This window comes from Stigmatopora nigra, chromosome 1, assembly GCF_051989575.1.
Source record: "Stigmatopora nigra isolate UIUO_SnigA chromosome 1, RoL_Snig_1.1, whole genome shotgun sequence".
NCBI lineage: Eukaryota > Metazoa > Chordata > Actinopteri > Syngnathiformes > Syngnathidae > Stigmatopora > Stigmatopora nigra.
In genome coordinates this window covers 6100293-6124006 of record NC_135508.1, presented here as the reverse complement: position 1 = coordinate 6124006, position 23714 = coordinate 6100293, and the positions used below count along the sequence as shown (strand labels likewise).

At 37.0% G+C, this 23714-nt stretch overlaps 3 protein-coding genes across 4 annotated transcripts; 2 read left to right on the top strand and 1 right to left on the bottom strand.

Annotated features, from left to right (window-relative positions):
- Window positions 1–1131: 1131 nt before the first annotated feature.
- Window positions 1132–7516, bottom strand: znf362b (zinc finger protein 362b). Its single transcript, XM_077727162.1, has 9 exons — window positions 7330–7516; window positions 5721–5784; window positions 4864–5113; window positions 4511–4615; window positions 3567–3885; window positions 2810–3034; window positions 2632–2710; window positions 2361–2519; window positions 1132–1597 (listed from the first exon to the last, which is right to left on the bottom strand). The coding sequence occupies exons 2-9, from the start codon at window positions 5781–5783 to the stop codon at window positions 1481–1483; spliced, it is 1317 nt and encodes a 438-aa protein (XP_077583288.1). The 5' UTR covers window position 5784; window positions 7330–7516; the 3' UTR covers window positions 1132–1480.
- On the top strand, window positions 4770–15889 carry LOC144203634 (tumor necrosis factor receptor superfamily member 1A). Of its 2 annotated transcripts, XM_077727173.1 has the most exons (11): window positions 4770–5036; window positions 9451–9646; window positions 10738–10834; window positions 10916–11041; window positions 11144–11272; window positions 11368–11395; window positions 11991–12106; window positions 13039–13170; window positions 13365–13402; window positions 14047–14155; window positions 14837–15889. In XM_077727173.1, exons 2-11 carry the CDS (start codon window positions 9620–9622, stop codon window positions 15169–15171), a joined length of 1137 nt encoding a protein of 378 aa, XP_077583299.1. In that variant the 5' UTR covers window positions 4770–5036; window positions 9451–9619; the 3' UTR covers window positions 15172–15889. The 2 variants fall into 2 exon arrangements, with proteins under 2 accessions (XP_077583299.1, XP_077583307.1); XM_077727181.1 differs by lacking the exon at window positions 9451–9646.
- A 2256-nt stretch (window positions 15890–18145) lies between these two features.
- On the top strand, window positions 18146–23417 carry ttc34 (tetratricopeptide repeat domain 34). The gene is made up of 7 exons (XM_077729739.1): window positions 18146–19158; window positions 19847–20072; window positions 20773–20965; window positions 21042–21208; window positions 21398–21671; window positions 21765–21979; window positions 22743–23417. The coding sequence occupies exons 1-7, from the start codon at window positions 18155–18157 to the stop codon at window positions 23286–23288; spliced, it is 2625 nt and encodes an 874-aa protein (XP_077585865.1). The 5' UTR covers window positions 18146–18154; the 3' UTR covers window positions 23289–23417.
- Window positions 23418–23714: the final 297 nt, after the last annotated feature.

Sequence of the window (23714 nt, the reverse complement as noted above, 5' to 3'; positions counted from 1 at the left end):
GATGAAAATGTTAAAAATAGATGATAAATGAGTCGTGTTACACAGTACAGCAACATGAACATTCTGCCCATTAACTCAAAAAGGATGAAGTGAAGTTGAAGAGGCAGGATTTGTTGTTGGTTTAAATGTCCAGTTTCTCAAGCTTGTAACTTGAGTCGAAACTTGGACTATTTTGTTAACCAGTTTTGTACATTGTTTACGGTTCTTTCTAAAAATTAATCACCATAGCACCTTTTCCATAGTGCCATAAAGTATACAGCAAATCCTATCAGTACCATCTGAGGTTTAAAAGTAGAAAGGAAACACAAGTGTGTAGTCAAAATGTAAAATAAGTGACACACAGTCAACACTTTCCCAATACACACATGTAGATGTTTATACTGCAGTTGATTCTAAATCTGATACAATTATTGACGACTGCTGTTCACTTCCTTCCCATTTTGGTCCAATAATCAGTTAATGTTGACTATCCCAGGTAAGCTAAATTGCTGTTGTTATTTTTAATGTTTTTATTAGCAGACGTAGGTATGGCTGATGAAACCTGGGACCAGTTAAGTGTGCAGTAACTAATACTTAATAATAAAGCTTAATATTACAAGATTGGTTTTCAACATGGCACTTGCAGGAAAGCAAAGCAAGGTGTGGTCATTTATACTATAAGCAGTGTTGCTATGATTACCAAGGTGCCACTTACTAAGGAATAGAAGGATTTAGGTGAGGGTGAGAACATTGCTTACCTTTTACACTTCCTTCCCTCTTCGCATCATTGAAACAATACAATCATGAAATGCTTCCATTGTCTTGTATGATTGCCTCTTTTTTAAATGTCAATGACCCTGTTAGCGTGTTCTTGCACAACCACGTGAGTAAAAAGAACAGTAACAGAAAATCCTGTTTTTTTTCTTCTACATAGTCACAGATCCTAGCTGCCACAAATAATGCCATTTGGCATTTCCCCCGAACAAGATTTCAAAACTGTCAGCCAAAGCAATGAGGCCTAAAAAAGTGCTTAAAAGATTCTCTTTGGATGTCTCCCGAAAAACACCCATCATAAATTTTGCAACTTGATCAATTCATTTCTCTGATCGTCTGGCATATTTAGGGAAATCCCATTTAACTGAATTGGAAGAAGAAAAAAAACGTTTGATGGCCAAATCATCTGAGCACATTTTCATAAAGAATCATCTGCTCTTTCAATGGACTCTTTACCAAAATGGACACAGGTTCTTAACACGGCGCTTACGAAAGTGCTTACTAAATCTGACGCAAGACATTCTTTGCCACTCAGTCCTCTGGACAACATCTAGCTGTATTGTTACATTCACTAAATAGTGCCCTATTTCCAACTACAGCGCTGAATGCTTACGCCAGTTGTCATCATGTTAATGTAAGCCTTACGCAAATGACCATCAATGGAGGGCCTATGAAGCTCATGCCTAACCTTGACTCTTGTTGGAACCTATACTTGGTGCCAGGCAACTTAGATAAGGGAGATCCTTATGGGGATTGTAGGGGACTCAGTCCTCTGAGGGGACTGGTGGCTCACTAGGTGTTCCACCACTGTGTGTTTGGACATGTGCTTCATAAGGTAGGTCTCCTGCAAAGTAAGACAAATACATTGTGAGTCACATTGACCTGCTAGGCATGGACAAAAACAGAATAACAGCAGTACTATTAAGAAGTTCACTACTAATGCTGCCTACTTGTTATGTGTGTAATTTATGCTGAAGCTTTAAATCTCACTGCAATTGTATTCTTCTTGTATAATGTCTATAGAGGCATTAAATTCATTTCAGAATGGAAATCTAAGTTGCATTGGGGTAGAGGCACCGCTGGGCAATTTTAAGGTAGGACAACTAATTGGTTAATCTGTGTCATTGACCTAACTTGGCGGGGATGCAATTTTACGGTGTTTGGACGTTTGGTCGCCGGTCTTTTGGTCCCTTTTGGTCGCTTGTCAAATGGTGACGGAGTGTTTACTGTTGAAACCAGCTCTCAAAATTATATTCATGAAAGAGAGTTTAATATCTAAGAGAAATAATTTAATATCTAAGAGAGAGTTTAATATCTAGTTACTGTTTAATATCAAAGTACTGTTTAATATCTAAGTACATTTGACCGGCACCCAAAAGACCGGTGACCAAAAGACCGGCGACTAAACGTCCGGTCATGAAATTTACTTATAGTTTTGCAGATAACCAAGTGCCTCAAAAAGAGTCCAATATTTTCTAGTGATTCATTTAACGTTAATTGAAAAAAATACAAAATAGGTTTTCAAAAAACAATCTTATATCTCCTTTTTTATGGCTAGATCACCCAGCTCTAGGTACAGATATGCAAGTGTCTGGTAGTTTACGTACTGAGGTGTATGCCCGGCCACACATGCTACAGCAGTAAGCCTTGGCATTTTTGATGGCATGCGCAGACAGATGGATCTGCAATGATGCGGAGTCAGAGTAGGCACGGTAGCAGTTGGGACATTTGTACGGCTTGTCTTTGTTGTGCTGCCTCTGGTGAGACTGGAAAGAAACGTTGCACATGATTTTAAAAAAAAAGCTGCAGCCACAATTAGGTCCTTTGATTTATGGTCACCTTAGCTGTATTAAAGCTAATGACAGAAATGTAACAAACCTGGAGATTAGACAGCTGGGTAAAAGCCTTTTCACATCCAGGGTGAGCACATTTATAAGGCCTGTCGCCGGTGTGGATTCTGCAACAAATGACCCGGATCAAAAACATGTCAAATGAGTTTCAAAATCTCAATTTGCTAGCTATTTTTCTCTTTAGAGGCCCCAGACAGCTGGCTAACCTGGTGTGCTGCTGAAGATGGGAGAGCTGGCGGAAGGAGTTGTCACAATAGGAGCAGTGGTAGGGTTTAATGCCCAGGTGAATCCGAAGGTGCTGAGACAGATAGGAAGCGTTGGCAAATGTCTTGGAGCAATGGGGACACTTGTGTGGTTTGGCCTCTGTGTGGGACTTGGAGTGCATCTGCATCTCTGACTTGGTCAGGAAGGTAAGTGGGCACACTTTGCATCTGGTGTGGGAGGGAAAGGATGGACCCAGGGTTAGCTCGTTGAATATTTAAAAAAAAACTGTCACTGACTGATGTGTATACAATATAAGTGGGAAAAAACGGATTAGATAAATAATAGATTTGGAATAGCATCGTTAAGGCTTGTCTCAGGCATTGAAAAAAAATTATGTTCAGTTTTCACACAACTCTAAGGTTAAGACTTCTTGGAGAACCTAATTTTGAATTCCTATTCCTATTAGTCATCATTTTTTTTTGTCTTGAAACTTGGTAGTTATGTAGCATGGGCCAGGATCTATCAATCTTCTACTATAATGGTAGTTGAAATCTGCTAGATTGACGTCAAATATATTCCAGAAATATAGTTTATCTAAAAACCTAATTACTAGGAAGAATTTTAACTTGGGTACTAGATACTGCAGTGTCTTTAACCTGACTTCATGGATGGATCAGTAATCAAAAAGGTGGGTGGAATACATATTTTAGTCTCAAAAGTAGATTATGGAAGAAAAAAAAACAGCTTTGACTGCCCTACCTGTATGTTTTGCCCTCTTTGGGCGCCACTGTGACACAGCCTTGGTCTGCTAAAATAGGGTAGGGGACCACCAGTAGAGGACCTGATGAGTTTTCTGCTTTAATCTTTTTTCGTCCTCGCGGCGCCTTGGGTGGGGGGCCCAATAGTCCTGCTAAGCCTCCAACCTTCATGTGGTCCATACCAGGACCGCTCGCCAGCCCAGAGATTATATTGACAGAAGGAGAGCCCCCTAGGCGGTTCTGACTGCTGGAGGTTGGTGTCGTGGGGGTTAGAGCTTCGGAGGTACTGTGGCTTTCGGGTCGCGATAATGGGGCCAGACCTGGGGAGGTGACAGGAAGACCTATTCTATCAAAAACACTCATGTTATGCAACAAACTGGCATTGAGATACAGTCAGTAATTTAAATGTGTGTTTACGGATTACAAAAGCCAATACACATTCACTACGTACACCACAGGTGTCAAAGTGGCGGCCAGGGGGCCAAATGTGGCCCGGGGAAAAGTAAATGATGAGTGCTGACTTTCTGTTTTAGGATCAAATTCAAATGAAGAGTATAGATGTATAATAAATTTCCTGATTTACCCCCTTTTAAATCAATAATTGTCATTTTTTAATCATTTTTTGTGTTTTTAGTTCAAAAAATCATTTTGTAAAATCTAAAAATATATATAAAAAAAGCTCAAATAAACATTGTTTTAGATCTATAAAAAATGAATATTTAGGGCTTTTAATAGAGTTCATTTAATCCATTTATAAAAAAAAAAAGATCTAAATATTATATCTAAAATGGTCCGGCCCACGTGAAATCAAGTTGACGTTAAAGCGGCCCACGAACAAACCTGAGTCTGACACCCTTGGCATACACTGTAGTGACAGGACATTAATGTCCGAATTACATGGATGTTTTGCAAATTCCTAAATAAGGCAGAGCCAGTCGGTAGTACCTGATCGATGGTTGGCACGGGCCTGTTGCTCACTTAGTTGTCTCATATGCCAGTCTTCCCATAATCCTTTGGCCTTCACAACCAACTTCTCGTCCATACTTCCATCTGCCAATAGTGAGGTGAAACCAAATGTTAATTAACACACACCTGTGAACAGCACCCATTACAATTTCCAGCACAAGCCTTAACAAACTGGCAAAACAGCTGAGTATCTACTTTGATACAGTAAACATCCTTTCGCTTTTATATTGACTTCATCGATAAGCATAGCTAAACTAAAACTACGGCAATTCAATCAAATGAACGTAAGAATCGTAGAAATGTATACCAAATGATTAAGTGAAGTTTGATACCTGGTCCGGAGCTGGAACCTGAACGGGCGTGTAAAGTAATGTCCGACTGTTGCTGCGGATGGTGACCTGGCACCTGTGACTGCTGTTGTTTAGACACTGCCATGCCATGTTGGGAGCTGCCTCCTTCTGGGGATGCGCTGGACACCAGTAAACTTTGCTGAGATGGAGTGGAGGTAGGTAGGTGCAGGGGTCGGATCTTCTCGGCCATTAACTGCTCCTTGATCTTGTTAATTAGCACCAAATTGTCCAGCTGAAAGGATTAACGGATTAAATTCAAAAGAAGAAAAAAATAAACACTGCGTCTATACGTCTTAGACCAGGGGTGTCGGACTCAGTTTGGTTCGCGGGCAAAATGCTGAGTGGGGCAAAGTTAGGCGTACATTTCAGTATGGACCGTATTTTCACGACTATAAGGCGCACTTAAAAGTGTTACATTTTCTCCAGAATAGACAGTGCGCCTTATAATCCAGTGTGTTTTATATATGGATTTTTTTTTTCGCGTGGGCTGGGCCATTTTAGATATAATATTTAGATTTTTTTCAAAATAAATTGATTAAATGAACTGGATTAAAATCCCTGAATATTCAGTTTTTATAGACCTAAAACAATGTTTATTTTAGCTTTTTTTAAATATATTTTTAGATTTTACAAAATGATTTTTTAACTAAAAACTAAAAATTGATTAAAAAAACGACAATTATTGATTTAAAAGGGAAAATCTGGAAATCCGGCTGCCACTTTGACACCTGTCTTAGATAATCAGTCCTCGATAAAAAATATCAATCAAACAAGAAAGGCAAGGGAGTCAACCATTAAGTTCACATGTGCAAGCAGTATAAGAGCGAAAGTTGACCTACCTGGCCAGGCATGGATGGAGGTGGTGGCCAGAAATAAGGGTTGTTAAATCGTGGCTCTGCCATCCTAAAAATCAAAATATAATAGGAGACAATAAGGAATCAGAATATATACTTTTTCAGGTTTGAAAAATAATATAGATCTATAACATTATTCAGTTCATCCTGACAATTACCATTCATGTTTAACATATATATTGGACACCTTCAATGTTTTGGGAAGCAAGTCTTGATAACTCCTTAATGTAATCAAATTTTGATTATAAATAAAGACAGTGTTATGTTTTACGTGTTGCTAATGCATTTTAGTCTTAAAATGCTAAAATATACTTTTTTGATTAAGACTTCAAACAAAAAATTGAAAAATGGTGCAATATTAATTCATTTTATTTATACTTCTTTGAGGGTTTTGTCATTTGAAAAGATTATCATTTTTTGGAGAAATAATTTACACAACAAAGCCTTTTGTAACCTAAAAAATGAGCAACTTTATTTTCTTTATTTGTTTAATCATTGCATTGCAGTGTGGTGATCTTAATAAATCATATTTTTATAGAAAAAAATGATACATATGTTACATATATAATCTGTAGTATTTCTAAAATCCCAACCACAGCACTTAAATGAAGTTGTAGTGTGGCAATGAATGTTTATTGTTAATATTATCACCAAAAAAATACATTTCAAGTATCTAAATGTCCTCCAAATTAAAATCTAAACAGTATCATTATGCTGTTCACTTTGAAATCCAGCATTTGTCCATCATATTTGCGATTTTGTCCCTCTAGCAACAATAAGAGCCTTTGCATACAAGGGAACACTTTTGGTCTTTTTATTTCCAAAGTAACATTCCCTTAAATTAAAATTTCCAACTTTGCAACCGACCACTTCCCGACCCCTGCCCAGTTTTTTTGGAGCATTTTGAACGTCCACTTTTGAGCAGTATATCAGATCGCCCACATTTCAATGCAAAAAAAACCAGACAGCTCCTTTTCTAACATTCCCGGACAAAAGAGAAACAAAAATGGCAGCCTTATTTTTATAAGGCGGGACGCCATATTCTGCAGTCTTCTTCTCCCTCCCCCCTCACCAAAAAAAATGTAGTGAACGCATTGTAGCCGGCAAACGATTTGTGTTTATGGCGTCCATGTTAGCATGATGGATTGTTTACGGCCTCTTGCAGCTTTTGAATAACGGCCTCTTGCAGCTTTTGAATAGCCCGGCCCCCCCACCCCTTAAAAAAAACTGACACTTCCTACAACAACCATTGCCCTATCGAGGGGGGAGATGGGGGAGAGAGGGGGGGAGATGCAAAAAAAAAAAAAAAAAGCAGCGCGGAAACAAGGCAAGATGCGGTCTGAAGCAAAAAGGGTCCCAAAAACGATCACTTATTTCCAGCCTAAACAAAGACTCGATTGTGTGGTGATAGGGAGACGTGCCATTTTAACCAAAAATCCCACTTGCAGTAGTCTTATTTTTTATTTTTTTTAATGATTTTAATAGTGCAACTTTTGGGCGAATCAAAAGAACGGCGGCGTGCATGTTTTTGTGCACGATGCAGCTGTTTTGGAAGGAGATTTAGTCGAACGAAAACACATGCATAAGTAAATACCTTTGGTTCCGTTGGTAGGTATTGTCTTGAGAGTACAGCTTTCATATAAATATATATTTATATATATTTATATATATGTATAAAAAAAAGGCTGGATGTTCTTTCTGCCTGCTTCCAGTCTGAACAACGCTTCCGGGTCGCTTTGTTCACTTCTGGGTTCTACTATGCTGCTGCTGCAGCTTCGGTGGACTTGCACGCACACGCGCACGCACGGAAAGTGACAAAAGAAAATTATTTTCTTTAATTGATTGGAATTATAATAAAAGTCGTGGACCTTTTTTGCCAAGTCGTTATATTGTTTTAGTATAGACAGAATGAGAGAATGTTGGATTTTTTTTAGAAAAAATATAAATTGCAATAGATTTCGACTCAGCTCCTCAACAATCTCATGCAGGGATGGTGATTTCTTTCTTTTCACGTTTAGAGGCTACGCATTGAACTCATTGGCTGCCATTGACGGCACCCGACGTCCAATCCATTTTGACTGGGATGGAGGGACGTATGAATGGTTGTATATGACTTGAAATGTAATACGTATGTGTATACATGTGTATATGTATATGTACATACATATATATGTGTATATATTTATAAATGCATATATATATATGGATATATGTATACATACATATATATGTGGATATATCTATACATACATATATGTGTATATATGTATACATATATATATATGAAATGAAAATGAATCATTTCATATATATGTATGTATACATATTACACATATATATGTATGTATACATATATACACATTTATACACATGTGTATATATATGTATGCATACATATATATGTGTATATATGTATGCATACATATATATGTGTATACATGTGTATACATGTATACATACATATATATGAAATGAAAATGAATCATTTCATATATATATATATATATATATATATATATATATATATATATATATATATATATATATATATATATATATATATATATATATATATATATATATATATATATATATATATATATATATATATATATATATATATATATATATATATATATATATATATATATATATATATATATATATATATATATATATATATATATATATATATATATATATATATATATATATATATATATATATATATATATATATATATATATATATATATATATATATATATATATATATATATATATATATATATATATATATATATATATATATATATATATATATATATATATATATCTATATCTATATATATATATATATATATATATATATATATATATATATATATATATATATATATATATATATATATATATATATATATATATATATATATATATATATATATATATATATATATATATATATATAGATATATAGATAGATAGATAGATATATAGATATATAGATATATAGATATATAGATATATAGATATATAGATATATATATATATATATATATAGATATATATATATATATATATATATATATATATATATATATATATATATATATATATATATATATATATATATATATATATATATATATATATATATATATATATATATATATATATATATATATATATATATATATATATATATATATATATATATATATATATATAAAAGATCTTTAGGGATGATGATTTATTTTACTTGATTTTGAGTCTTTGAAAGCATTTATTGAAAAGGGTACAATAGGTCACTGCCATGGCTTGTTAGTAGTCTAGCTCTCAATCCCCCCAAAAAAAGCTTGAGATGAAAATAGTCCATAACAAGGCTCCAAACTATAATTCATAGAAATGTTTATACTCGGTGATTTAGTCAAAACAAGTTAGAGGCAACATTTACCGTCACTTTGCTACTCTCACTAACACATTTAGAGAAAATATCAAACCCGTCCCATTGTTTACTGTAACCAAATATTTACAATAAATGAGTGGCATCAAAAATTCAAATGAATAATGAAATGGAATTTGTGACAGTGATAACGGTAGTCAGCATCTGTGCGTAGGTGTATGTGATGTCGTCGCGTTTCCTGTTTCTTGCTGGGATTCTGCAAAGATGATGTATATCTAGTTAGAAATGTGGTTGCACTTATTTTTGACAGGGTTTAAACAGATCATGATGGCAGTTTGGAAAGACTCATCCTGATAGTGGCCTTTAGATTTCAAGTCGATAACAATGATGATGATGACGATGACGATTTCATGCTATGTGGTTGACCTGTCAGATGACCAACTACATCAAATTGGAAGTGGATATATTTTTCCTGCGTTATGGTCTCTTATTCAAAAATGAACTTGGTAAGTGTAAAATTCAGATGATTTGGATGGATGTCTTATCTGATTTTACAGGGCTGTAGACTTCCACCTAAATTGTGGCATTACAATTTGAATTCAAAATATCAGTTAACAAACAGCCCAGATAGATATGTTGTTATGAGTCGCAGTGTCTGATTATGAGAAATTAGGGCCCTATGAAGTGAAATGTGTCGGCAACAATTACCCCGAATGTAAGGAGACACTATCTTTTCTAAAAATAATTAATTTTAGCAGAAGCAGTAGTAAACTAAATGGCTCAAGACGAAATGACAGTGACAATAGATCTCGGATCAACTCAAAGTGGGATTTTGACATGTATTAACACCAGTGGTAACCATGTAACATAACTTCATTAAAAATTTCATTTTAAAATAGATTAAAAAGAGAGTTGACTACCTGATTTTACAGTATGTTGACTAAAAAAAATTGTTTTAGCCTCTGTGCGTCAGTTGGATGTTTTTTTAATAGAATTTTCATGTAAATTCAATCAAAAGGAAGAAAAAAAATGTCATTATTGCTATTCCAAGATCTCATAAGTGTATTTATGTTAAAGCAGATGTTTGAATTTTTTGGGGGATTTCTTTACTTGAATTTTTTTTTTGCATAATTTTCTCCTTGAGGTGTTTTATAACCCTAATAGTATTTCTTATGTATAGTGGCATTCATAAGTAGAGGTACCATTGTATTTTAAAATAACCTTTATAGTGTCTACTTTAACCTTTAAGAGCCTTAACCTGTACAGGAACATGTTGCACTGAAAACTTTGCATTTAGTCAATATTGCCCTATTTCTTATGTAGGGGTGTTCATAAGTAGAGGTACAATTGTATTTTAAAGTAACTCTTGTATTGTCTACTTTAACCATTAATAGCATTAACCTCTACAGGACACAGAAAACTTTGTATTTACTCAATATTTTCCAAAACAGATTCATATCTACAAAGAATAATATCAATGCCTTGGAATTTTGCGCCTGTGCTGATATTCAGTTTTATTTTATCTGATACATTGAATTTTTTGTAGTATTTAGTCTATTTTTCACTAATTTTGCATGTCACTTTCTTTTTTTTTCAGGTTTTTCTAATAATGTCCTTGCTTTCCATACATGGACAAAGTCACATAGAGTTTCCAAAACATTCCAATGATTCCTGTTTTGATGTGTGTCCACCTGGCAAGTTGATTCATTTAGGGAAAAAATATTCTGCCAATATTATTTATATGTTTTATTAAACATGTCTCTATCCCCATCTAGGTTTTCACAAAATAGGGCATTGCAACAATCCGCTTAAAAAATACAGATGTGCAGAATGTGGCAAGCACACATTTACAGATGCTTCAAATAGCCTGGAGGAATGCCTGAGGTGTGATGTTTGTGGTTGTAAGTAATATTCATCTTCTTGTTTGGCCCAAAATAATGCAACATTTTAAATGTGTTATAGCTGCAATTAATAGAAAACCTTTAAACTTGCTCTCTACCCAGCAAATCAAGTTGAAATACAACCATGCAACTTTACAAATGACGTGCTGTGTGCATGTAAGGAAGGATACTACAATGCAGGGTCCCAAGATAACTTCAATTGCCTTGCATGTCGATGTGAAGCTTGTAAAGGTAACAGCTTTAAAACAAGAATAATTTTATTTATATTACTCCTTCCAAAGTCATGTTTTTTTTTAATATATAAACAAATGTATTTTCTTTTTCAGATTATGGCAAGAGGCTTCACTACAGACAGTAAGACATTGTAATGCAATATTAAATTGTAGGTAGACCTCTTTTGATGAAAGAAACCCCCATAATGGTCACATAAATAACTTCCATTAAAATGTAGATCATAAAAATCAAGTTTATACATGGAAATTGAAAATATGATAATATAAACATTAAAATTTTACAATACGCTAATAGAAAAAAGCCCATCTAACTGGTTTTGACAGGCAAAATCTTACACTTGAAAAATTATTTAATTTTTAAAATACTGCCGATCCTTAACAGGGTCACAGGGTGCTGGAGGCTATTTTAGCTAACTTCAGGGAAAAGGAGAACTACCCCGAAAAGTTGAAAATTATGTATGAAACTCTGATACTGTCAAAAATGTCCAACGCCTAAAATAAATGTACATGCAAAGTTATCACACATGATGATCACATGATTATCACACAAAAATGAATAATTTCAACAAAAGAAAACAACACCATAAAAGTTATGTTCCGAAATTGTTTTTCTGCATCTTGCACAGGGTACAATGATCGCAGGACTATTTATGTAGAAATGTGCTGTTCAGTTCTAGAAAATTTGGTAAAACAAATTCTGTTTGTGTTGATTTCAGGGAACCATGTTTGAAAAACGCAAAATGCAAACAAAAATGTGCAACTTCAACTACAGCTGCCGATAAAACCACATTAACAACAGCAACAAAACTCCCTCCTCGAGAGAGACTTCTTGGTAAATTCCACAAATATATCAGGCATTTCTTAGAATACTCACCTTAAAATTGCCCAATGGTATTATTATTTTTTTTATAATTGCTCAAAGTAAATAAAACAATGTTCTTTTTCATACATTCTGGCATTGTGTTAATCCCCTAAGAATTGTGGGTATTGTGGGTATTGTGAGTGACCGGACGTCTGGTCGCCGGTCTTTTGGTCGCCGGTCTTTTGGTCGCCGGTCTTTGTACTTACAGTACTTAGATATTAAACAGTACTCAGATATTAAACAGTACTCAGATATTAAACAGTACTTAAATATTAAACAGTAATTAAATATTAAACAGTACTTAAATATTAAACAGTACTTAGATATTAAACAGAACTTAGATATTAAACAGTGCTAAAATATTAAACATTACTGACATATTAAACATTACTGACATATTAAACAGGACTTAGATATTAAACAGTACTTAGATATTAAACAGTACTTAGATATCAAACAGTACTTAGATATTAAACAGTACTCAGATATTAAACCGTACTTAGATATTAAACAGTACTTAGATATTAAACAGTACTTAGATATTAAATAGTACTTAGATATTAAACAGTACTTAGATATTAAACAGTACTTAGATATTAAACAGTACTTAGATATTAAACAGTACTTAGATATTTAACAGTACTTAGATATTTAACAGTACTTAGATATTAAACTTTCTCACGTGAATATAATTTTGAGAGCTGGTTTCAACAGTAAACTCTCTGTCACCATTTGACCGGCGACCAAAAGGGACCAAAAGACCGGCGACCAAATGTCCGAGCACCCTCTAAAAGGGGTATCCATATGTGGGTCAAGACACTGTTTATTTGTTTCAGATAAAAGAGTTTAGTGTGTTATCATCTGCGAAATCTGTAAAGTGGTGGTTTTGTTCATACCAACAGGTCATGTTGACCAATTTTTCATCATCACGGCTGTGGTGCTTTTTTGTCTTCTGTGCTTTTGCACCTGCTTTGCCCTTCACTTGCGGTTATCTTTCTGCTGGAGAATCAAGAATACTACAAAAGGCATCAACGGTAAGTCATTGGGTTTGTATGATGGTCCAGTCTTATTTTGCCATTTCGGGGGAACAAAATAAGGAGCAATACTTTTACCAGGCCATCCAAAAAAAATAAGTATCACTGAATTTTCTTGGAGTTGTTTTGATGCTTGTAGTACTGTCAGAATTTCCGCCAAGAGATTTACAGATATTTTTTATCACTCTCTGCAGGAGCTCACAATCATCTAGCCAGCAGGCCGACCACATTGGTATGTTCACACTTATGGGCATCTTGCATCATGAACTGATTCTATCTCAACCCGGAATTCTATTTTCTCTTTAAGAAGTTTAGGGTTTACTCAATTTTTTGGTCATTGCTCTTATACATCCATTAGTGGTCAGTCGCTTGGACATCTATTTGATCAAATGTACTTATTTCATTCTTTTCCATTTTCGCTTATCTTCCACACTTCTCACCGTCACCATCATTCTCCCAATTTCTGCATGTGTACAAATATTCAATGTCTACTTTCCATCTCCCTCCCTCAGTCACTCGTTCTCTCTATTTCTCTCTCACTCTTTGATAAAATCACTTTGATAACATCCAACCTGCTCATTCCTAAAAATTACCTTAACAGCATTTAAGGTCCTCCATCTTCCATATTAGTTCTCCCTGTTGAAAATGAAAAAACTATAAAATCTTTTACCACTAAAATCTTTTGGCCACTGAGTTGTAGTAGTTATTTGTGTGTGTGGAGGGTGGGATTCTAAATTATAAACTTTACATTTTGAAGTGCTATTTTCCACCAGTATACTTTATCATTGGGGAAACTCGGTGATGTGATCACAAAGCCATCAAAGATCATGATATGATTTTTGAATTCCACTCCTCTTTTTATTGCTCCTTACACAGAGAGCTAATGTGTGTGAAGAGACCCAAATTAGGATACCTTGTCACAGTTCAACTACACCAGTATGTGTCGACCATATGGAGGCTCTCTTGACAGACACCCAACACAAAGGTATTTACATTTGTATTTATAAAAATACGTACAGAAACACTCAATTGGGTGTTGCATGTTTTCTTTAAACTGAAAGCTCAAGCTCTATGGCACATGTGTCCAAGTGGTGGCCCGGGGGCCAAATCTGGCCCGCCACATCATTTTGTATGGCCCGGTAAAGTAAATAATGAGTGCCGAACTTTCTGTTTTAGGATCGAATTAAAATGAAGAGTATAGATGTGTATTAAATGTCCTGATTTTCCCCTTTTAAATCAATAATTGAATTTTTTTAAATCTTTTTTTTCAGTTTTTAGTTTAAAAATAATTTTGTAAAATCTAAAAATATATTAAAAAAGCAAAAATAAACTCTTGTTTTAGATCTATAAAAAAACTGAATATTCAGGGATTTTAATCCAGTACTGAATATTCAGGGATTTTAATCCAGTTATTTTAAACCATTTAAATGTATACCGTATTTTCACGACTATAAGGCGCACCACAATATAAGGCGCACCCTCAATGAATGACTCGTTTTCTTTTCATATATAAAGCACACTGGATTATAAGGCGCAATGTCTATTTTCAAGAAAATGTAAGACTTTTAAGTGTGCCTTATAGTCGTGAAAATACGATACATACTGAAATTGACGCCTAACCTTGCCTCACTCAGCATTTTGCCCGCTGTCTATTGGTCATCCCCAGATAGTGGACTAGAGAAGGTTGGCGGGCACTGGCCACCCATCGTCCTCTATGCAATCATTAACGAGGTTCCCTTGCGTCGGTGGAAGGAATTCTTGAGGATGCTCTCGGTGGCAGACCACCAGCTAGATCGGATCGAAGTAGAAGGTGGCTCATGTCTTCTGGAGAAGCAGTACCAGATGCTTCGTCTGTGGAGCCAACATTCTTCTGCCAGGCTGGAACATATCTTGTCGGCCTTGCATGATATGGATTTGTCGGGATGTGCCCAGATGCTACAGGAACGCTTGGAAAGACTTCAGTGGAGGGATCAGCTCAAAGATGGAGTCACAACCTGCTGAGAATTCAGGTCAAGTAATGCAATAGGCAAGGTTGTTTTTACTTTGGACTTGCATTTGCACAATGACAAACAGAGAACAGATAACAGGTTTATTTTATTTAAAACTTTAGGGAATTAATTCCATAGTCTTTTGTTTTGAACTTTAATTGACGTTGGACTCTTTCACAGTATTTCCGTATAATACTGACCTTTTGGCTCAGGGGTCGAGAACCTTTTTTGACAAAGAGAGCCATAAACAATTCATATTTTCAAACATTATTCCTTGAGAGCAATACTCAGAATTTAAAAGTGAAAATACATGAAAATGTGAGCATTTATTATTCATTTCACCACTTTGAAAGTAAAAAAAAAGTCTGAATTCTTTTGAGGACATCATTTCACTGTTGCCAATCAATGAGTATTAATTTCTACAAGATTTTTAAAGAAAGACAAGGAATGCTAAATTTCAAGACACAGTGTGTAGTGTCAAGCCACCTGTATGGTGTTGAAACTGATGGTTTCCTTTTGTGGTGCCTGCAAGTATCATTTTCAGATTCTTTTATATGCGTGGCTTTCCGATAAAACAAGAATATTTGTTGGGTTAACGTGAACTGTAGGCTCTGTGTACGTGTGTTTTTTGTTTTGCCATACTACAACAAATGGCTCGGAATACAGGGACTTCAAAATATGTCGTTAATATGTGTGTACTTACATATTTTGTTTTGTTTTCAATTTTAGTAATTGGTGCATTAAGGTTGTCAAACCATACAAATGTTCAAAGATATATCGGGTTTGAAAATCATAACCCTAATCCGCATGACTAGTATATTTATTTTTTTATGTTGTTAGTTATTTTAATAGATTTTCTACATTTATTGCAAATATATCAATGCGTTCTGACTGGATTTTTTATTTGTTGAAAACATATCGTAGGTAGTTTCGAGTAATTTCAATGATAATATCATATATTTATCACATTATACACACTTCTTCCCAGTCATTGTTTATATAGAATGCCAGGAAGAAAAGTCAAACTGAAGCTAGCATACGAAAAGAAACAAACAAAAAATGTGAGTGTGTCAGTTGTATTGTATTATATTTTCATTATCTGGTAAACTGTTTTGTTTTTTGTGTGAGTGAATTGACATTTTAATAGCATTCAAGATTATTTCATCGAAGCGACCTGCCCAAAAAATGTGCTTTGAAATGGGGATTTATCGTTTAAAATGGTCTATCCTGGTTGCCATGACAACTGGCCCAGAGATCGCCAGGACCACAGCTCACACGTCGGTAAGACTAAGGAGAGAGAAAACAAACACAGACGAGCTCTAACTGTATTTTCAATGTCTCTGTGCTAACATTTACAGCTTTTGTTGCTCAACTGCTGAGTAGAGAGCTAGATTGAATTACTGCAAATGGGGCCCTCGGCAGTGTTTTTCACCGAGCGGCAAAGTCCACGGCATGAACTTACACTAACCAAGTCCTAGCTTGTTTTTTTTTTTTTATATAAGGTGGGGGTTCCTTTTTTTAAGTCGTCTCTTTGTCATTTTAGAAGATATGGAATATGGGGGAATGGGTTTCAGCAAGTTTTTCTTTGGTCTGCAATGGGAGATGGAAGGTAAGTTGCATGTGAAATGCATTAAGAAAACAGGTAGGTGGTTTTGATATGGAACTTGGCCCATTAGTCTCCAAACATGGCAAATATTTATGATCCATGCTGAATGTAATTGAATACACTGCTGGCAAAAATTGTAAACAAACAGTAGGGGAAGACAGATTATATTGCTTGGCATTGTTAGTAACTATGAAACACGTTCAGTCATATTTAAATGGAAAATATCTTGTATCATTCATTTACTTCTCACATTTGTTTTGAATTTTAAAAATTTACATTTTAGCTTGATGGACTGAAATGTGTATCAGCATTGATTACAACACCAAACAGGTAAGAAATTTAAGAAACAAAAAAACTTACACTTAACACTTAACAGTTTTTAATTCTTTCACTTCCATTTACATCAATAGACATCCAATCCATTTCAATAGCCCTTCGTAGTTCAGATGGATTGAACCTCTATCACTCTTATTCAGTGACAGTGAATGACGTAATTGTTAGAGTGCATTTACCCAAAGAATCAAATCAAAATCTACTAGAAACCAGTTATCAGCACATTTCACGGTAAAATTCAAAACACCACCGAATATTAACTGCAATTATCAAATGTTCAAAACCGATGCAGGCCAAGACACACTAGATAAAATCATTACAAGTGAGATTTGTCCTTTTACAACAGTGTAACATAACATTTATGGTCTTTTTTGTTGTCAGGTAACAGATTTGCTGTTTTACCACTAGGAAAAGCTAATTAGCGATCATGACTGCCCTGTTGAGACCTAGCATCAAGGTTTCAGGTGTGTTTAAGGAAGCAGACAAGTTCCTAGAAGCTGGCGACTTAGTACAAGCTACAACCCTCTACATGTATGCCTTCAGTTGTCACGCTGCAACCACTGTATCCCACATGCGCAAAATGGACACATCCGACCTCCGGGCGGTCATCTCAACTTTAGAAAGCTGGCTCAACTGTCACCAAGATGCCAAGTCTTCAGAAGCCCCTAATAAAGGTCTGGTAGCAGTCTTTCTGTCCACTCTCTGCCCAGATAATCTGTCAGCCACCATTTTCAAAATGGAGTCCCTCCTTCAAACTGGTGGGCATAGCTACGAAGACATTTTTGCTCGCTGTACTGCCCTACTGGAAAGGACACAAAAGCCTAATTTGGACTCAGTATGTTGTGTGGCATTGGAGATAATTCGCGCACTGGCCTGCTTGTTGTCAAAGACGCAGCAAGTGAAGGGTTTGAAGCTTTATTTGAACTCGTACAAGAACAACAAATGTGAAACTGTCAAACTGGTAAAGAGCAGGCAAGCCTGTCAGATACCCCAAATAATAAAGGCCTTTATAGAGAAAATGCATCAATGGAATCCCTACCATCGTGGAGAAATCAAGATGGATGGTGAACAGCTTAATAGTGAAGCTTCTTCTTTACTGTTAGAGTTCCTATTGGAGCTCTCACCAGATGATCAAGAAGTGCGTGAACTCCAGGCGGAATATTTCTTTTTTACAGGCCGATTCTGCGACAGCGTAGATGCGTATTCTGCTATTTTGCACAAAGCACACCACACATCTGAAAAGCAAGCACAGATCTTAATGAGTCGAGCTGCTGCCTTCTACTCAGCGGGTGGCCAGGTTGTGGAAGCCTGCTTAGATCTTGGCAAAGCCTTCGATGTACACCCAGCTTGCGCTCGAATGTATTTTCAAAAGTTCTTTGCTGATCTTGGTACAGGGGGCGCTGCTCGCGATAATCTTCGTCAACAGGCTGAAAAAGGTCTGGCCACTTTCCGGGAAGTGATCCAGGTCCGAACAGATCTAAGATCTAAAGAGGGAGTGGAACTTTTGGACCCTGTGATTGCTCAATTACGGACCCTTTGCCATTTGGAGTCTAACGGAGGATGCCGAGAACTACGGGTGCGACTTGCCGAATGCCTTCTTCTCGGGGGCGAACACAAGGAGGCGCTTTCAATCTGTAGCCAGCTGGTTGCTGCCAAGGATCAATTTAGCTATCAGAACACTGTGCAAGTTCTCTGTGGATATGCGCGACTTCTTACTGATGACCACAAGAGGGCGCGAGAGGATTTCCAAGCTGTTATCGAACACAACGCCCCCCACCCAGCCAGCTGTGTGAGGGCTCTCTGTGGAAGAGGTCTTTTGCGTATGATGGGGGGTTTCAACTATCTCACAGCACTCGACTATGTGACAGCTAGCAGGTTGAACTCACTGGAGACGGCGTTGACAGTTCGCTGTTTGGTGCCGTGGAATCTCCGGAGTCTGCTCATGACTGTTCTACTGGAGCAGGGTCGGGTCATGATTGAAGGGGCCGGGGGCCTTCATCGGGCCTCATGTTTCGACTCCTTGCTGCATGCCAAATCAAAGCCGGATGAGCGCAAAGCAGGGTAAGTTATGGTTCTCATATGTATTCATGTTCTCAATTAACGACATTGTGAGCAGGCTTTCTTATTACTCTTTTAATATTTACTAAATTATTCATTTACGGTACTATAAAAATCATTAGCCATTTTAATGTTACCCAAGGGTGTCAGACTCGGGTTGTTTTGCGGGCCATTTTAGATATAATATTCATATTTTTTTTAAATAAATTGATTAAAATAACTGGATTAAAAGCCCTGAATATTCAGTTTTCTTATAGATCTAAAACAATGTTGATTTTAGCTTGTTTTAAATATATTTTTAGATTTTACAAAATTATTTTTGAACTCAAAACACTGAAAAAATGATTTAAAAATTGCAGTTATTGATTTAAAAGGGGGAAAATAAGGAAATATGATATACATCTATATCTATCATTTTGATTTAATCCTAAAACAGAAAGTCGGCACTCATGATTTACTTTCCCGGGCCACACAAAATGATGTGGCGGGGCAGATTTGGCTCCGGGCCAACCCTTTGACACCTGTGATGTAACCTATCATCACAAGTTAAAGGTGTCACTCTCCCATTAGGGTTCAATGATAGATCAAGTCACTAGTACTCTCTTTATTGCATTGTATACATATATACAACGCAGCCTAAATTCCAGGTTAACAATCATTCTCATTGCTGATTCCCACACTTCTTTGACAGGTCTCCCGCTGGTGTTCACTCCCTTGCTGTACTGCTAATTGACCTTCAACCAGGTGCTGATGGGCCTCAAATCCTGGCAGCAGATTCCTTGTACCAGCTAGGACGAGTAGAAGAGGCCTATCGCTTGCTGCTGCTCTCCAACGAGCCAAACGGTCCTCGGGCACCTGTCCTTGCCCGACTTGCCCTTCTGCAGCTGCACAGGGGCTTTCTCTATGACACCAATCAGGTGAAAAGGCTAGAAACATGTGGTGCTCGGACATTTGGTCGCTGGTCTTTTGGTCGCCGGTCTTTTGGTCGCCGGTCTTTTGGTCGCCGGTCTTTTGGTCGTCGGTCTTTTGGTCGCAGGTCTTTTGGTCGCCGGTCTTTTGGTCGTCGGTCTTTTGGTCGTCGGTCTTTTGGTCGCCGGTCTTTTGGTCGCCGGTCTTTTGGTCGCCGTTTTTTTGGTCGCTGGTCTTTTGGTCGCCGGTCTTTTGGTCGCCGGTCTTTTAGTCGCCGGTCTTTTGGTCGCCGGTCTTTTGGTCGCCGGCCTTTTGGTTGCCGGTCTTTTGGTCACCGGGCAAATGGTGACAGAGTTTACTGTTGAAACCAGCTCTCAAAATTATATGCATGAGAGAGAGTTTAATATCCAAGAGAGAGAGTTTAATACCTAAGAGAGAGAGGTTAATATCTAAGAGAGAGAGTTTAATACCTAAGAGAGAGCAGTTAATATCTAAGTACTGTTTAATATCTAAGTACTGTTTAATATCTAAGTACAATAGACCCGAGACCAAAAGACCAGCGACCAAACGTCCGGTCACGGAAGCATGTTATCTTTTTATTTGTCAAAGACTTGTTCTTTTGCCAATTCATTTGTCATCTATGTTTCCAGTCGTGCTTTTGCAAGTTGTTGGTAATTCTGCAGTTTCCCTAATTACTCCCACCTATAGTTACTGAAAAAGCTCATTCATTGTGGTGACACCAGCTGCTTGCGACCATTGCTAGCGGTGGCAAAGCCGAAAGACCGAGCAATGCTACAGGCACGCTGTCACTCTGCTGCTAAACGCATCCTGGACAACAACACAGAGGAAAGTACAATCAGGGAAGCAGTGGCTTACTTCTCCATTGCCATTATCATCGCTGGTATACACACACACAAAAGACATCCTGATGTATGTTGATGGTGTAAGCAGGAGTTGAAGAATTTCAACATTTCCAGGTGGCGAGGCAACAGACTCTTTGTTGGAAAGAGGGAGGTGTTATGCTTTGCTGGGTCAAAGAAAGACGGCCATCTTTGATTTCAGTGCCATTCTTAAGGAGCACCCCAAACATGTACAAGCACTCTGTGGAAGAGGCTTCACTTACCTCTTGCTCAACCAGCAAAAGGTACAACTCACCCATGGACAATGTCATTTATCTAATTTATTTTCATAAATTTAATGAAGGGGCTTTAGAACATGAATGGATGTTTACATGTATTTTTTTCTTACCATAGAAGCAATATTGTCAGTTATCTCAATTATTTTTTCCTTTCCAAAGGTTAACTTTTCTCTATTGATTCCCTCTCCGCTACAGGAATGTACTCAGGACATCTTGGCAGCATTGCAGATAAACACTGATGAGGTCACCAAAAACCTCCTGTCACTCAAGGACAAGGCACGCAATCTGCTCTGTGATTGGCTGCATCAGTTCTGCAGGGGGAGCTTGTCAGATGTCCTCATTGCTAATGCTGTCCCATGCCACGAGGATCGGCTCAGGGAAGCTTCCATTATCTGTGACGCTATGCTAAGGAATGACAGCGCAGGCCTCAGATGGCATCTCCTCTGTGTTGATATACTTTTAGCCAAAGGTGGGGGTCAGCTAATCTTTACTATTAAAGAAACAGCCATGTTTTATTTTAAATTGCCCTGCAAGGATTTGCTGATGTTGTGATCTGTTTCAGGTGAAGTGAAAACAGCAGCTGCCCACCTTTGCCAGGTGTTTGGCCAGGAGCCAAGAGACGCTGAGGCCCAGGCTAGGTTAGGAGTGGTAGAGGCTTGGCAGCATAGCTATCGCAGTGCAGCTGGCAGACTCAGTGAGCTCGCTGAGAAACAGCCGTCATGTTTCGACCTCCTGTTGGCTCTCATTCCTCTCAATCGAAGGAAACACTTAGCAAAGGTATGCCATTTGTATTCATTCGGATTAATATGTTAGTTACTAGTTTTCAGAGCCAAGGCAATGTATTTAAGATTGGGTGAATATTATCAGAATGTTGGGGAAGATTAATTTGTGTCCCTCAAGGTACTACCACCTGAAAGCAGTGTGTGTTGGAATAGATCAAAACACACTTTTTAAACATTTTTAAAAATAATCCTTTCAGCTTTGCAATATTATAAAATACAACAATGGTTTTTGGTAACTTGAGCAAGTTTAATTTCACATTATATTGGGGGCTTTCTGTGATGGTTATATATTTTTATACTTTATACCAGACATTGGCAAACTACGGCCCGCGGGCCACATCCGGCCCGCTATGCCTTTTAATCCGGCCCGCCGACGTTGTCCAAATGTTTTTCCCCCCAAGATGGCGCCGTCACACGGAAGCCAGTGGCAGTAGCTCTGTCCACTCTTATTTGTTTTTCGTGTTTTACAGACCCTCTACCTTTTTTTTAAATGACATTTTAATATTTCTTAATACATTCCTTTTTACTTTACTTTGTACTTTATACTTTTTACTTTAATAATGAGTGATGAGTATGCTAATACTTTAGACCTTTTTTGTCTGTTTATGTTTCATATATACTGTTAACGGATGCACTTTTTTATATGTATCGTATCTTGTGCTGACCCGGCCCATCTGTCAAATTTTTAAAGTCAATGTGGCCCCCGGGCCGAAAAGTTTGCCCACCCCTGCTATATACTATTTATATTCCTATGGTAGGCGGCAGCAGAGGATGCCAGCAACATGTCTACTGATGGAAACTGGAATCGGGCCCTCCCTCTCCTGACGGTGGCAGTTCAGGCCACAGACCAATACAATCTCCAATATCTTCGCCAGCGGGCTGCTTGCCTGGCGCGACTTGGCTTACACGAACGAACCATAGCCGATCTGGATCGAGTCATTCAGAAGCACGATGGATCGAACACCAGCTGTTCTGACAATTCCCGAGTATGGGCAGAAGAGCTTTGTACCCGCGGTTGCAGCCTTGTGCTGTGTTCAAGGGAAGGACCTGCTCTGGAGGACTACAGTAGGGCTCTTCAACTCCATAAAGAACGTGCAATTCAATGTGTGGATGAAGGTCTAGGGAGGCTTCGTATGGCTGAGTGCTTTTTGAAAGGAGCACTGCAACATTACGGTGAGCAGAAGCTCAGCAAAGCTTGGGAATTCATCGAGTGTGGCCTTGTTGTGGATGGGAACAATGCAGACCTTCGCCGACTGAGGGCAAAGGTCAAACGAGAAATAGCCAGCCCCTGTAATGTCAATTAATGAAGCCACAAAACAATTGATCAGCCAGTTTCGCTAGTTTGTAATTTGGGGGCTGTTAAAAATAATTGCCATTAATTTTCTTATTGTTGCGCCAATAAAAAAGGGCATCTAATAAACATTTTAACATTATTGCTTAAAAGCCTGTCGTTCTGTATTGTATGACTAGGATTATTTTTCTCATACAACTCATACTCAAATTATATGTATGAGTTGGAATGTTATTGTTATTTCCACAGTGTTTTATAGTTTTCTGCATTTTGTTGAACATTATTTCATGTTATATTAATCTAAAAAAAACAATAATAATGCCAAAAGACAACTGCAGCTTGATCAATGGATTTGTAAGTTTGAAATTTTCTTTGTTAATAACTTAAAACATTTAGTATTGATCTTGGTGTAATTGTGCAGATTGATTTGTTTCTAAAT

Bases quoted from the DNA above. Each gene is read 5' to 3' on its own strand.
- znf362b (XM_077727162.1), bottom strand. From the start codon at position 5,783: ATGGCAGAGCCACGATTTAACAACCCTTATTTCTGGCCACCACCTCCA. The intron at 2,711-2,809 runs GTTAGCCAGCTG...CATTTGTTGCAG, and splicing joins CATCTTCAGCAGCACACCAG to AATCCACACCGGCGACAGGC. The intron at 2,520-2,631 runs GTTTGTTACATT...GTTTCTTTCCAG, and splicing joins CCCAGCTGTCTAATCTCCAG to TCTCACCAGAGGCAGCACAA.
- LOC144203634 (XM_077727173.1), top strand. From the start codon at position 9,620: ATGGTCTCTTATTCAAAAATGAACTTG. The intron at 13,171-13,364 runs GTAAGTCATTGG...CACTCTCTGCAG, and splicing joins TACTACAAAAGGCATCAACG to GAGCTCACAATCATCTAGCC. The intron at 13,403-14,046 runs GTATGTTCACAC...CTCCTTACACAG, and splicing joins CCAGCAGGCCGACCACATTG to AGAGCTAATGTGTGTGAAGA.
- ttc34 (XM_077729739.1), top strand. From the start codon at position 18,155: ATGGATGGTGAACAGCTTAATAGTGAAGCTTCTTCTTTACTGTTAGAG. The intron at 19,159-19,846 runs GTAAGTTATGGT...CTTCTTTGACAG, and splicing joins CCGGATGAGCGCAAAGCAGG to GTCTCCCGCTGGTGTTCACT. The intron at 21,672-21,764 runs GTGGGGGTCAGC...GATCTGTTTCAG, and splicing joins TGATATACTTTTAGCCAAAG to GTGAAGTGAAAACAGCAGCT.